This window comes from Aaosphaeria arxii (genome assembly GCF_010015735.1).
Source record: "Aaosphaeria arxii CBS 175.79 unplaced genomic scaffold BU24scaffold_4, whole genome shotgun sequence".
NCBI lineage: Eukaryota > Fungi > Ascomycota > Dothideomycetes > Pleosporales > Aaosphaeria > Aaosphaeria arxii.
Window position 1 is genome coordinate 924,586 of NW_022983477.1, and position 14,366 is coordinate 938,951.

The following is a 14,366-nucleotide window of genomic DNA, read 5'->3' on the forward strand; positions in this document are numbered from 1 at the left end:
CTGGCTGTACCCGAGGGATCTTCTGTGTGTCAATTCCTCTTCTATGTTCCAAGACTTGTTCAAAGAAAAGCGTTGCATCGGTGGCGGAGGCTATCGTTCCCCTTTCAGACACGTTTGCGGACAATGGGCAACGGACGAGAGACAGGGCGACGGGCGACGGAGATATTGCAAGTAAGCAAGTAAATAATTTAGGGGGATGACAAGAAGCCAGCTTCAATATCAAGTATTAATTCGTTTCGTCGAGCTAAAAAAAAATCAAGAAGTACTGGTACAGTGTAAATTGCTTGTTGCTGCACCACTCTGTCTTTATATCACGATTGCACAGATAATTGATGTCCAGTTTGACCGTCAATATTTCTACATTGGATGTATCGACCGCCCAACGCGTTCGTCTGTCTCAATGGTACCATGTCTGGGGTTTCATTGGTTTGGTGAATCTCCTGGGGAACACTGTAAAAGAAGTGATCGTAGCTACGGTTTGAACGCAAGTATTGCCGGAGAGGGCTTATGGGAATGATGCCACTCGGTTGTAGATAAGTAGTTTTGCAAGTGATCAAGATGGCTGGAAAGTATTACTCAAGTGCTCATGAAATTTCAATAGTTGTTTGGTATTCCAATAAATTGCGAAGGCTTGCGTCATGGATGGGAATTGGAGATGGAGACGTGGAGCCTTTCCCACTTGTTCCGTCCCGTCCCTCCCTCCAACCGCACCGCATTCCCATTCACCATCCCTGCCACTATGTACTCGTAGTATGTACCGTATATGTATTGTGTACAATATGTACCGCCATGATGCTCGTTCCCCCCATGTCCCATCATGTACTCTATTTAAATATTCAGTCCATGATCGTCCAAATATGCGCCTACAGAAAATGCAGGCTCCGTACGCCATTTAAATGCATGCCACAAAGACCCGTCCAGACCCCATTCACCAATCCCGAACAGTCCTCCCTCCACGCCCTGCACGACTCAATGCGCGCCGGCCTGCCTCTCTCCCACGGCCACTCCGAAGTTCAAACAGGCATTCCGTCTGCATGTATGCACGCGCGCATGTACTCACGCACTGGAAGAACTCCGCTGCCATGCCGCGCTTCAACTGTTCCTCTCCGGTACTCTGCTGCTCATTTGCTTGGCTGCGACAATGCGCATTTTTCGCATCGTGATTGAAAGGGTAAGAAACGTGTTATCAGCAGAAATATTGGCGTTCAAGTCATTACACCCCACCATGTGATCAACATAGTTGGTCGATCTAAACCTCCGGGACCTCCGCGCTTTGATCTTGGTCAACATCAACCGCGGGTGGTAGCTCAGATTCCGCTTGGTACATCAAGTCGAGTCCACAAACTTCCATACGTCGCTGCCGGAACCGCTCGTACAAATTCTTCCAAGTTTCCCTCGCTTCTTCATTTTCCGGGTGGAGAGCTGCACGTTCATCATACGGAATGTCGAATTCAGGCCCTGGCAGTTCGGGATCCGAAAGTCGGACATATGTCGTAGCTTTCTCAAATAGTGTCGCATTAAAGCCGTCCACTGCATTCCGCAAATTCTGCGACTCGTAAACGAAATTTCCTATTGAAAGCGACCACTCCGAAATCAAAGACTCGGGCGCGGGAAATGATTGGCGGAGGAGGTCGAGGTCAGCCATGGGTCCGGTAGCGCGGATATCTCGCAATTGATGGAAATGCTCGGTCGATGGATGGATCATAAACATTGATGTCGAAATGCTGGTTCGGTCTGGCGAGGCTGGAAATGCCGCCATGGGCTCTGATTTCGAAAATGCGAGCAGCGAGTCGAGCGCGGATGCGTCAAGCAATACTCCAGGACCCTGGAGATACACAATTCTCTCGTAATCGGTCAATGAATACATACTCGCCAGAGAGTACGAAGACGGTAGTGACTCTACAGATAGAATCATTTGTCAGTGTCGACTCCAATATATGTAGGTATTTTTCGGGCAAACTTACCATCAGCGTCCTTGGTAATTGTCTCCATTGGGTTCAGGGATACGCCATATCTTCTTGCAGCAGTTCGTAACAATCTCCGCGTTGTTGACATATCTGCGTCGTACTCGTCTCCTTCCGTTTTCTTCAACCAGCTCCTTGGGAACAGCAAAATCTTCCTGGCTGGGCTCTTCATCTTGTGCACATCAGCTAGTATCATGATAGCGCTGCATAGTTCAGAGTGGTCTCTGGCCATTTGCACATAGCCCAATCGGCTCCAATCCATCGTCTCTCCCGCTAGATATTGCTCCACAGACTCGTCGACATTGGGTCGGCTGCCCACTGGCCTCGCCCATTTCACATCTAATGTTGGAGGCGCAATAGGTTCGGCGACAGGTAATGGCTTCGGGCGCGTAGGTCTTATGGCTGCTTGGAGACTATGTACAGTCCTTTGCTGTAGGACGTAGCCCGAAAAGAAGAGGACTACTGTGAAAATAAGTACTGTGCAATGTTAGTATCGCGAGCCAAAAGTGATTTGTTGACGGCCGCAATTAGTATTGCAACACAGCCGCCCCAAGAGATGTGATTCCACAGAGATGGTCGTACGCACCAATGCATGAAGACAATAAAACAGAGACCTGTCCAGACGTGAGCAGTAGCTTGCCCATGTCGAAATAAGAATATACAAGTCGGGTATCTCAGAAAGTATGATAATAATATATGATCTTGGTGTCAGAGATGCATAGAGAGGGAGAATGATAGCTCGTGCAAGAGGGGATAGCGAGTGTAAAGGTAGTGCGACGTTGTGAATCACGACAAATGCACGCAAGGCCCAGACATCGCTAGGGCTGGCTGCCCCGGTTGTTTTGACCCTCCGTTGTCGAGGGCGATTATCGATAAGGAGCAAGTCTTGGCATCATTTTTCCACGATCGCATCGCATCGCCATCCCGATCCTGAACCTCAGTAACGTAACCATCAGTCCAACGCAGCATCAAATAAATAAATCGACGCATGATATTCAGTGAATCAAGGATAAAAAAGGTTCGACACCAAAACAGCAGTCATAACCTCCACCATGGCCGAGCCCAAATTCCATAAAGCCGATGCCAAGGACCTCCTCGATGACAGAGGCTATCGCGGGACTCTAATTCGCGGTCAAAATCCTGCTCTTCTTATGGAAAAAGGTGTCCGCGACCGTATCATCGATTCTTATTATTGGAAAGAGCAATGTTTTGGTTTAAACGCTGCGACATTATGCGATCGCGCGGCAGAGCTCAAATTCATCGGTGGCACATCCGGCATTATGGGAAAACCTACACCATTCCTATGTCTTGCCTTCAAACTCCTACAGCTCATTCCACCCAAAGAGGTCATTCTCGAGTACCTCAACTTCTCTGGCGACGAAGGGTACGAATCAGACGAGGACCGTCCCAAGGAAGAACCTCGAAATGCAGACGACGAGCCCGCAGCACGCAATGGAGACGGCTCGAGAATCCTGGACCCGAATGCCGAGGGGAAACTAGGGGAGTTCAAGTACCTGCGCTGCTTGGCTGCTTTCTACATTCGCCTCGCATGGGAACCGGTGGAGATTTACACCACCCTTGAGCCCCTGCTGACTGATTTCCGGAAGATCAAGAGGAGGACGAAGAATGGGTTCCAGCTTACCTACGTTGATCAATTCATTGATGATTTGTTGACCAAGGATCGAATCTGTGCAACGAGTCTGTGGAAGTTACCGAGTCGGGCGAATCTTGAGGACTTGGATATGCTGGAGCCGAGAGAAAGTCCCCTGCAAGAAGAGGCGGATAGGAGCGATGACGATGATGGAGATATTGAGCTTTTGGAGAGGGAAGAAATGGAGATGGACCGTGATAGTGACGCCGGTGCTGGTAGTTCCGAGCAAGGTGACTGACTGAAGTGAAGAGAATCAATTGGCATAAAATAGACGCAAACCTATCTACCAGTATACATGGTCGAGGGGACCAATATATGCTGTGCTTGTACATAGTAACACAGACAATTTCTAGGTGTTGAGCGATCCTCAAGGCGCTTCACGCCCCCAGGTACCTCCAGACAGAGACCTTTGTACGGCCCTGCCTAGGCGTTCACGGCCACATGGGGGCAGGACATTAGGTACGAAAGACATATCAAGGCTAAGAAAGAAAGCCAGCCAATAAGTATTACATACGAAGGCACGCGGAAACATTCATTACCTGCACATTTGGAGCCTACATCACAATGCATACTGGAACTACTATTCCACATATTTGGTCACATCTTACACTTGAGTGATCACTACTTCAGGACGCCGAATGCAAGAATGTATGGGGATAAGGAATCGTGTATTACTATCATGAGCTATACACTGTCTATACCAGGTATCGAGAGAATGTCCAATCAGCGTCCTTGCTGGGTCTGATTTGTGAGGTCATTCTGCGAAAGGATACAGAATTAGGTAGCCGACAATGGGCAGGTATCCTTTGATGAGATAAACATATAAGGGTGTAGTACACATAAGGAAATCCAATGACAGAGTATGACAATGGCTGATATGGCAGATGCAAAACCTATTCCATCATGAAAGCTGAAGGAAAACTCGGGTATATAAGAACTGACTGTATTTTTTGGATCACAGCGTGCCCAGAGCGACTCTCCAATAGCGAGAACAACACATTGTGTGTAGCCTCGAATACGAGATGAAGTTTGCCAGAAGGTGTCATCGCGTAGAAGACCCATGAACTCGACGGCGTTTTAGTCCATATCGGTCTCCGGGGCGGTATAGCAGCCCTTTTCTGAATACCAATCCAGGACGTTGGCCCTCTTGTCGCGCCAGCTACGGTTTACGCCGTCGCGATGTTCTGAGCAAGTTAAGGAATCATCCACTGAACCCAATACGATGCCAGAACGGGTCTCCCTGAAGTGGCTCATGATTTCTTTATTGCTCCAGTATGGGAGACTGGCTGACTCTTGCGCGTAGTAGTTGTTGCCATCCTTGTGCTTGGGCTCTTCCGGCTCCTCTGGCTCCGGTGTAATGTGGTAAAGGAAGCCATGAGTCGCGAGGTCTTGCAACGGGTAGTAAGAAGGTCCTCCAAGATTTGCTCAGATATGATAAAAATGGGATTCATGGCGTTGCCAGCGGTAATCAAGTACCTGCTGCCTCAGGTTCAGTCCGAGTGGTTTTGGTGGTAAAGAGTATATGTATATAGGTAGAAAAGGGTCTGGCTGCAAGACTCGGCTGTGAATAGATCTTACTCCGCTACGGACTTGGATACCAAGACGAAGAGATTCCAACTTTGTAGTTTTCGGGCTCAGAATCTTGATGAGGCGTTCTTGGGCAATCATGACGTTGTACTCGTCAAACGTGGTACAATTGATTAAGATCTCAATCCGTAAGGCTCTACGAATCACCGGGTCAAGGAAGTCGTAAGAAACATAAGTATCCGGTAGTATCTTATGCCCTTCATTTAATTGTCTCCATAGAAGAAGTTGTGGGACGACTGGGTCGACGGTAACATTGAAGAAAACTTGGTTGCAGGCCAAGGATTGTCTGTACTCAAAGTACATTCTCTTGCAAACTTGCAATACATGGACGTAGGGCGCATCCTTGACCAATACCTCAACGTCCATTGTGATGTGTGTGGTGTGCTGATTATCCAGTTCAGGTGATGGTGTCCTAGTACCTAGGTTCCAGTCATGTCGGATTTCGTTCTCCATATAGCCGTAGATCATATCACGGAGCTCGCGAGGTAAGAGACGAAAAAAAGATGAGGTTTGCTGCAGGTTCAAGTTTTCGGTACTGATCTCCTGGGGACTCATGATTTGTTCCAAATGGGTGGTAGGTTGCGTTCAGTTTCGGCCGCGAACTAAGTAGGAGTAGAGATAGCGGAGTTGTCTGGCAACAGAAAGACCAGATATGAGTAGCAGTTATATACTGTTAGGCGAGAATGCCAAGAGCTTGTTGACAAGTAAAGTTAAATTACTAGGTGCGAGCATTGCTCTTTGGCGTTTCGGTAAATTCACTATGCTGCCTGGCCCAGGTTGAGCTTCGCACTGCTTCTTAGGTGAAGGCAGGTGAGAAGAGTGACACAGAAAGTGCATCGCTAGTTTTCGAGTAATTGGATTCCTCGAGATCCACAGCCGAAAAGTCTCTGAACCTTACCAAATTACTTCTTCCACTTTGCTTCAATCACTGATATTGGCTTGGCGATCAAGGAGAACGATGTGTTGCTGCTAGGAACGTTATTTTACTACACACAACACCGCAGTGGCGTGCTGAATACCCAGTTGTCTGCATCGTAGTTTTAGCATACTGCCTATTCAGGGTAGATATTCAGTGTGCCTGCATCTTCGATACTGTATCTTTGGTATATGAATTTGAAGCAGTCGATGTACTCTGTAATTTTCGGCATACGCACACCGATCGACTGTACGTCATGCTGTTAGTGATAGCTCATAATGCACTAAGCTATGTGAGTGTTATTATTACTCGTAAGGCGCCCAGCAAAAACCCTAATGGTGACATCCGATTTGTTTGCATTCAACAGGAGTCAGGCATTGATAACAAACCGCGATGTAGACAGAATGACAAGGAATGACTGGGTAGCTGGCTCGTATGTGAAAGGTTTCATAGATGTAAAGATATCTAGTTGCCATAATTGATAGTTATATTACTTGTTTTGTTTTGCTTTTCATAATGCTGAGTCAAACAGAGCCTGTAAAAGGCATGGTCGTCATGATGATATTTATTATGCAACAGCTTCATGAACTCCGTAGTTGGGTTTGGAGACTGTACCCCAATGTCTAATTATTTTACCTTTTCTGCCAGAGAAAAAATTATGCAGTAGGTGAGTATTTTGATAGCTTCCTAATCTTCGCCCCGTAGATGTAGAATAATATTGGAACAGGAAACAACGCTGCAGTTAAGAAAGCCAATAGACTGGTTGCCCAATTAACACCTAAGGTATGATACCTAGCAATCTTCATTAGCACAATGTTTTACTACGCCCGAAGAAAGAAGAAAGTACTTACATAGCTGTAGCAAACAAAGGGAAGCCAGCACCAAACAGGCTTCTAATGAACGTGTTTCCGGCAATAGCGCTGTTGGCATACATGAGGTATACGTCGATGATGTAGTTCAACCCCTGAAGAAATATCATGAGTACACCAGCGCCGATAGGAATACCAGCGAGGACCTGCGGCACCCATGTGATGTTCTTGTTCGATGTCCACGCGAACCAAAACATGCCGATTGGGAAGAGTGCACCGCCGATAATCATGGGAATGAGACGTTCCTCGGGGACGAGATGACCGTGTTCCTTGATTTTGCGGGCGAAACGGGTTTTTGTGAGATACACGATGATTGAACCGCCTAGCAGGACACCGATGGTGATGGAAAGGAAGGGTAGAGCCCCAACACCAGAGTTCCAGCCGCGCTCTTCCTGGAAGGCGATGGGGTAGGCCTCGAAGAAGAGGTATAGGATGCCATAGATGAGTGCCATGTACAGAGTGACGAGATCGAGGATCGGTTCGCGGATAAGCATGACGAATGGTCGGAGGAGGTACTTCTCAGCGATGTTCTTCAGGTCCACCTGCTGTTCGTCGGCTTTGGCATGGATAGCCCAGTTGCGGGTTTCGAATCGTATGCGTTGGGCACGTCGGGAGAGGAGGACTGGACCGAATGTCTCTGGGACAAAGATGAAGGCGACGGCTCCGAAGAAGAAGGCCATGATTGCAGTGATGTATTCTGTCCATCTCCAACCGAGATGGCTCTGTACAATGAAGCCACCGATTATAGGACCGGCGACAGGGCCAATGAAGGTGGCACCAGCGAAGATGGTCATCGCCACGCCTCTGTCTAGAGTACTCCAGAAGTCAGTGAGCTGGCCACCTACGATCCCCAATGGGGCTGATCCAAAGACACCTCCGAAGAAGCGACATAGCATAATGGTTTGAAGGTTCTGGGCGACAGCGACTGGGATTTGAAAGATGGCGAATATGAAGAATCCGATGAACAGTGGGTATTTGCGGCCATAGAGTTCGGACAATGGACCCCATATCGGGGGTCCAACAGCAAAGCCCTATTCATTAGTTAGTAGGAATGATGGTGGATCAAAGAGGCCAGAACTCACGAGGACGAAAAGTGATGTACCAAGCACCATAACCTCATTTGAAACGTTGAACTTTTTTGCTGTCTGTATCGTTGCAGTACTGAACACACTACTTGCAAAAGTAATACAGAAAGTGACGAAGCCCAATAGCATCGTTATCGTCCACTTTTTCGATCTAGAGAAGTTCATCGGATTCTCAGGGTCATCTGGTCCGTCCCAGTCCACCAGATTGGGATCTCCAGCTTCCAACTGTGGCTGTCGAGACTCTTGTTTCTCGATATCTAGATCGTCACCACCCTGGCCCGATTGATGCCGAGCAGCAATAGAAGGCTCATGGGCACTAGCATATCTGCTTGCAGGTATGTTTGATTCCGTTGCAATCGTCCTACTACTTGTGGACCGAAGACCGGGGATCTCTATCGAGGACTTTCCGTCGGAGTCGTACTTGTCCTCGAGATCTTCGGAATAGTTTGCAGTGGGATATCCTGTCGAATGCTCTGGACCTCGTAGGTGATGCTCTGTGACTTGAGCTACGATCTCCGGGTGAGATACTGAGGTACTCTCTGGACTGCTTCGGGGCCCTTGATCATCCATTCTTGATTCCGCCATGACGATTGTAATTTTGGGACTATAAGCTGAGAAGAAGACGTTATTAAACAAGGTTAATTCAAGCAATTGAAAAGTATGAATAGTCAAAGATAGTTTATTTGATAACTAGCTGTAGGTTCAGAGGTTTGATCAGGGTCAAAGGGATTTATCAAGTTATCAATCAGATCTCTGATGCCTGATTGTTCCTAATGCAAATGACCCACGTCGTACTAACGGTGCCGCCAGCTACCGATATATCCATCTTTGCCATTTTATTACCAACCGTTGAGACAAGTAATACTTTGTTCTGTCGTCATGCGTAGTCGCTCATGTGTAGAGAGTCCACCTCGGCCGAGCCAGAAGGACCGAAGCGCGATAATAGTCCTAAAGCCCTACAATCAGCGCGTGCAGATCCCCCAGTCGGGCGCATTCTTTCATGTTCATTGGCTGAAACATCGGCCTCGAGAAGAGCGAACGTGCGATTACAGTACGAGTAGGGCTGGCACGTGGCTAGGCTGTACAATGGCGTTGATACGAGTAAACTATACTCGAGGACTCGGAGTTTGCAGTATGTATTGCAAAGCGTTCGGACCTGAATTGGCGGGACGTGAATAACTTGCAAGAGGTAGGCAGCGGATTGGGACGATCACGTCACTGCATACGAGTATAATCGGAGCTTCGACAAGTTCAACCTCCGAGTACTCCATACCCTTACAAGTACAAGTCTTATTGTTCATGTACGATATACCATTTGTCATCTCTTGATGACGCCTTTGTATGTCCATAACAGAGAACAATACAAGCTGTGTTGGTACTTTCGTCCGTTGAAACTGTTCAAAGGAAGCTGGCGTGCTGCTTGATTATTGCTCAACACTCTCCTGAAGCTATTAGCTTGCGCCAAGGAGATGTATTCTTCAGATGAAACGTGGATAGTAAGCAGAATTCTACTGACGATGTGAATAAGAAAAGGATATCAATGAAAGCAGCTTCCCTTTAGCCACAAAGAGACCGTAACACCCGATCTCCTACCCGGAGTACCCAGGGGCATGTACTGTACTTCCTTACTGCTGGCTGTCTATCTCTTGCTCACTTTTGAATTGGTGCCGAGCGCGAAGCTGAATGTTACTCCAATGCCTGGAGGTCAGCATCCGACTAGTAGTCTTGCAGGCGGCCTATGCGGGAACGGTAGAGACATCTCCGAAGAAATTTAGTATTCTGAATCGTGAGCATGGTAGTGGGCTCCCTTCTACGATAAAGGAGGCTGTTCAATGTTGCATCGCGCGTATCTTTGTTGTTGGCCTTTTGCTGAGCTTAAGGGAGCACTGCTGAGCACGACAGGTTACTTCTGCGATCTTGCAGTGCAATCTTAAGTCTGACCCGGATCACTATTGTCGTATCGTGCGGCCTGCTCTATTCTGGCAACTAGCCTGGCAAGTATTTGGGTCCTATTCCTGACCCTTGTATGCGGAGCAGATATGTACAGCAAGTCTGATAAGATGTGTTGTTGTCCTCCTTGTTTTCAAAGCTGCTTCTCGGTACCAGACGCTACCGGCGAACTCGTCTTTTCTTTCGACCTCCAGTCGTTGAGTTGTGCCACGATATGCTTATGCTCTAATTTTAGCGCAACAACGCGAATAATCTTCTCTATATGTAGTCTATGCAGCTGCTTAGCTGAAAGAACCATCGAAAAGGTTTCAGCAGTTGCTCTATCAAGACATTCCTCGAGAAGTTTTGGCGCAGGACAGAAGACAAATACATGCAATACTAGAACTTGTAGAGGCGTAAAAACTGCGCTATGCTTCATTTGTAGCCAATTTGTAAAAATAGACTGCCGGCCGGCTTGCATTGGAAGGTAAGGTTGCTATCTGTGAAAACTAGTTGCATGCAGATTGCGAAGGAAAAATTCTGGAAAGGTAAATGAGTTAATGAGAGGTGTTTTTACCAGGTCAAGTGTCCTCTCCAGCAAGTGTCGGTTTTGGGGCAAGGTGATGTATTCGTAATGAACAGTGAAAGACTAAACCATAATGAAGAAGTTGGAGATGCCACCAGTAAATCTCTAGGCGTTGTTTGAATGAAGTTGGATGTTGGCAAAGCATTCGGGATACTCTGGGGTTGCTTATTGGGGTAGGGGTCGAGGGAGCCGTCAGTGCGGGAAGTCTTCAAAGTGGCGGTGGCGCTAGTGACATGCACCCACCAATCACTTAGTTTATAGGTAAATGCATCTGTTTACAATATCTGAATTGTATGAGATATACTCCGTACATTCGATTCAGAATACACTTGTCTGTAGAAGTTACAGCTCGTATCTACAAGTTCAGAGTATACGCAATGTATCTATCAAGCATGCTGCTTATCCTATACACAACCCTTTCGCTATAGCTATATTTACATTGATGTAGCAATAGACCCAAGGAAATCAGATGCCCCATAACGACGACAGCACTCTTTCAAGAGGTCAAAGTATGGGATCCTGTGCACTGGGTATCTCTCACAGCATACATAGTAAGAAATAGAGGCAGGGTAGCCTGTGTGTAAAAGGCTGGACACAAAGTGCTATACTTCCTCCAGGCTGAAGATATCTAAAACTCCTCATGAGCGCCTACAGGGAGCGTTGGGTTTATGAGTAGATAGTACATCGTCCTTTCTCGAGTATAAGAATCTACAATCACTTTCACTTCAGCTAATCTTTACGACCCGCTAACGCGTGACGCGTCCGTTTGTCCTCCCGCTCCGTCACCTCTACTTCTGTCCTCCTACCCTCCCTCTATCGCCCTCTCTTCTTTTACCTATCACCTACCTTCCTGCCTCCTACCTTCTCCCTCCTTCCCTTCACCACCCACCTCCCTCATCCTCCCTCCTCCCTCCTTTCCACCTCATAGCGCGCCCTGGGTGTCTTCACCTACTCTCTATGCTCTGGTAAGCCTCTTTCACTCCCTGCACTATACTGCCGACGAAGTGTTATCGCAACTATTCTTTTACTCTGCTTTTCATGACCCTACTCAAGTACCGTCCTTTCCCTGAACCTGTATGGACGCTATAGTCTACCTGGAGTCTCTTGAGATGATATGCGACTGACATCATCATGCTTTTAGTTGAGTTCGATCCTGAAAGTCTACCGATTCTCCTCCAACGCGTTCCTGAGACTTTCTTCAGTCCAGCGCAACACTTCTCACCTCACATATTGCGTACATTACACAAACCTACAGCGCTAAGCTCAGTGACTTCACACCTGACTTTATCATGGCTACGGTCACGTTTGTACACCCTGGAGTCCAAGGCCCTGTGTTCATTGTGTCCTCCATGAGCAACCCGGAGTGGCAGGTCCTGCAGATGAGTGCAAACGAGAGGAGCGAGTATGATAGTATCGTCTTCTCTTACACTTTCAACAATGTCGCAGAAGGTATTTATCAGTACAAGATCCGCATCGGTGATGGCCAGTGGGTTGTGGATGAATCTGAGGAAACAGGTGATTTCGTCCTTCTAGAGCAGCTCTGAACATCACTGACAGATCTCAGACACTGATGAAGCCGGCAACCGAAACAACGTATACCGTGTTGTGAGCCCCGAAAAGTCGCGTCCCGATCAAGCATCGAAGGCGGACCTAGCGCAAGTTGAGGCCAACCTGGGAGAGGACGCAATGCTTCACGACAGGATCAAAGAACAAGCCCAACCTCCTGGTCTCGAATCCGATACTCCTGAAGTCCCCAAAGAAAACATGGCAGAAGGGAAACCGGAACATATCACTGAGCCATCCACACCTGTCAAGCATGAAATTGCTGAAATGGAGCCTACGAGCAACGTATCCGAGACAGCCCCTTTGTTTGACTACGAAGCGATGGACCAAGGCTTTAGGAGACCGAGTAGATCTACGCCACCCCGAGGCCCCATGCGTACAATATCTGAAGGCTATCCGTCACCACCAGAGCGTGGCCGCATGGCATCGATTCGAGAGGAGATGTTTGACTCTCCCACCCACGACGAGCTGAACGATCTGCAGTATCTTGATCGCGCTCAACAAGATGCACTCGAATGCCTCTTGCCGGATGAACTTGACGTGGCCCCTGCCTTCAGGCCTGAAAACAGAGCTTCTTATGTTATTGATATCGGAAACCCTGGAGGACCTAGGCTTTTGAATGATGTGCCTCTTTTCCCGCACGAGCAACTTTTAACAGGACCGAGCACCCAGTACAGATTCTACAGACCGACTCCAGGCTGGGGCAGGTATACAAATCGCGACGGATTGGACGTATGGAGTTGTGCAGGCACAGGAAGTGCTTCTCAAGACGATAATATGGCACAGGCGCCTACTGTGCGTGCTAGTATCTCTCAGCAGCTCTACACGCTCCCTTCGGCGCCTACTGCTATGGAGAATCACGGTATCGGCCAGGCAACTCTAGTCCAACCAAGAGGGGTCTCTGTCGACATGCTTAGAGGATATTCCAAGGACTCACTGCAAGCTGTGGTTGAGGGAGGATCGTCCGAGCCAGAGGATGCAGGTGAACATCCCCCCACTGACACGATAGCCCCACATGATACACTTGAGGCAAGCAAGACCAAAGAAGGTGATGAGAAAGCCTGCACCCTTCAGTCTGTATCGGCTAAGGAGCGTGTTCCTGTCGTTTATGGCGAGACTCCGTGGATTCAAGACGCGATAGCACCACTCAACACTCCTACGAAGGACTTGAACCTTCGCAATCATTCTCTCGTCCCTACTGAGACTGCTCCAGAGGAAGAAATGACTCTATGTTCTGGAAATACACATGGCTCTTCGAAAGACACAAAGGCTAACGAGCAGCATCACATAGCTGCTACGAAAGACTCCAAAGAGCAACGAACTCGATTGAGCCGCGGCATGAGCTCACTGTTGGGGATCTTCACCGGCTGCTTCCGAGCTTCGCGGTAAGCGCTACAGACATACCCGATCCTGTAGCGAGAAGAGGCCCCTAAGGAGCAATTGTGGCTTTCCATGATTCAATTGATTGTTTTTATTTGAGGTTCTAACGAGGTCTGCCTAGTGCGGTTTTCGTCGTCGGTCTTGCGTTCGCCGTCTACTATTACGTCTATCGGAGCCAGTGATAGCAAAGGAACCTACGACCAGACTGAACCGGAGGCAATGGATCAAGGAGTTAGGAGTTTGTTCACAAGGGTACTGTGTCGCAGGACTGGACATGCTAGGTAGCGCATGGATGAAGAAAGCATTCTGTTTGGCAACCGTGGTATGATGAACTCCATCTGCATCACCACACAGTGTCGGTCACTTCTTTCACCGATTAGCTGCCACTGTGACTGGGTTTATAGCTTGGTTCACCCATAGGAATACAGCCTTCATATTCACTGACCATTTATGCTTTTGGTGACCTAGGGCAATGCCAGCATTTGCACCAGTTTGATGCCAGCGCATTTACTATCGATATTCTCTCTAGGAAGATATTATTAACGCGAAACACTTCAATACGCCATTATACCTAAGGAATCATAAAACTTCAGGAGAAGGGGAACTCTTTTACCTCCTATCTGATGACTATTTAAGGTAGATTGATACCGATGATACAGAGAATGGAGCTGATGATGACCTTCTTAACGGTATCCTTGATTCTACTCCTGATATTTGATCCGTGTTCTTCTGGTTGAAGGCATTGAGATTAGCCCCACCATGGAAGATTATGATGATGATAACATCCGAGTTGAAGTCGGATAGCTGTCCACTGGAGATGACTGCTATATTACTGT

The 14,366-nt window shown here is 47.8% G+C and overlaps 5 protein-coding genes across 5 annotated transcripts; 2 read left to right on the forward strand and 3 right to left on the reverse strand.

The window, feature by feature from the left end:
• Nucleotides 1–1,249: 1,249 nt before the first annotated feature.
• On the reverse strand, nucleotides 1,250–2,608 carry BU24DRAFT_408747 (glycosyltransferase family 8 protein; the record flags this gene model as incomplete). Its single annotated transcript, XM_033525874.1, has 3 exons — nucleotides 1,250–1,899; nucleotides 1,965–2,441; nucleotides 2,551–2,608. 3 exons carry the CDS (start codon nucleotides 2,606–2,608, stop codon nucleotides 1,250–1,252), a joined length of 1,185 nt encoding a protein of 394 aa, XP_033383880.1.
• Nucleotides 2,609–2,889: 281 nt separating this feature from the next.
• BU24DRAFT_421845 (RNA binding protein) lies at nucleotides 2,890–4,181 on the forward strand. Its single transcript, XM_033527826.1, has one exon. The coding sequence runs from the start codon at nucleotides 3,017–3,019 to the stop codon at nucleotides 3,851–3,853; it is 837 nt and encodes a 278-aa protein (XP_033383881.1). The 5' UTR covers nucleotides 2,890–3,016; the 3' UTR covers nucleotides 3,854–4,181.
• A 281-nt stretch (nucleotides 4,182–4,462) lies between these two features.
• BU24DRAFT_450238 (uncharacterized protein) lies at nucleotides 4,463–5,797 on the reverse strand. The gene is made up of 2 exons (XM_033531011.1): nucleotides 5,214–5,797; nucleotides 4,463–5,003 (listed from the first exon to the last, which is right to left on the reverse strand). The coding sequence occupies exons 1-2, from the start codon at nucleotides 5,755–5,757 to the stop codon at nucleotides 4,693–4,695; spliced, it is 855 nt and encodes a 284-aa protein (XP_033383882.1). The 5' UTR covers nucleotides 5,758–5,797; the 3' UTR covers nucleotides 4,463–4,692.
• A 962-nt stretch (nucleotides 5,798–6,759) lies between these two features.
• On the reverse strand, nucleotides 6,760–8,772 carry BU24DRAFT_180333 (MFS general substrate transporter). The gene is made up of 3 exons (XM_033521608.1): nucleotides 8,070–8,772; nucleotides 6,970–8,018; nucleotides 6,760–6,910 (listed from the first exon to the last, which is right to left on the reverse strand). Exons 1-3 carry the CDS (start codon nucleotides 8,655–8,657, stop codon nucleotides 6,775–6,777), a joined length of 1,773 nt encoding a protein of 590 aa, XP_033383883.1. The 5' UTR covers nucleotides 8,658–8,772; the 3' UTR covers nucleotides 6,760–6,774.
• A 3,104-nt stretch (nucleotides 8,773–11,876) lies between these two features.
• On the forward strand, nucleotides 11,877–13,712 carry BU24DRAFT_461787 (uncharacterized protein; the record flags this gene model as incomplete). Its single annotated transcript, XM_033531927.1, has 3 exons — nucleotides 11,877–12,102; nucleotides 12,152–13,535; nucleotides 13,652–13,712. 3 exons carry the CDS (start codon nucleotides 11,877–11,879, stop codon nucleotides 13,710–13,712), a joined length of 1,671 nt encoding a protein of 556 aa, XP_033383884.1.
• Nucleotides 13,713–14,366: the final 654 nt, after the last annotated feature.

Bases quoted from the DNA above. Each gene is read 5' to 3' on its own strand.
- BU24DRAFT_421845 (XM_033527826.1), top strand. From the start codon at position 3,017: ATGGCCGAGCCCAAATTCCATAAAGCCGATGCCAAGGACCTCCTCGAT.
- BU24DRAFT_450238 (XM_033531011.1), bottom strand. From the start codon at position 5,757: ATGAGTCCCCAGGAGATCAGTACCGAAAACTTGAACCTGCAGCAAACC. The intron at 5,004-5,213 runs GTATCCAAGTCC...ACCCGTTGCAAG, and splicing joins GTTGGAATCTCTTCGTCTTG to ACCTCGCGACTCATGGCTTC.
- BU24DRAFT_180333 (XM_033521608.1), bottom strand. From the start codon at position 8,657: ATGGCGGAATCAAGAATGGATGATCAAGGGCCCCGAAGCAGTCCAGAG. The intron at 8,019-8,069 runs GTGAGTTCTGGC...ACTAATGAATAG, and splicing joins GTACATCACTTTTCGTCCTC to GGCTTTGCTGTTGGACCCCC. The intron at 6,911-6,969 runs GTAAGTACTTTC...GAAGATTGCTAG, and splicing joins CCTTTGTTTGCTACAGCTAT to GTATCATACCTTAGGTGTTA.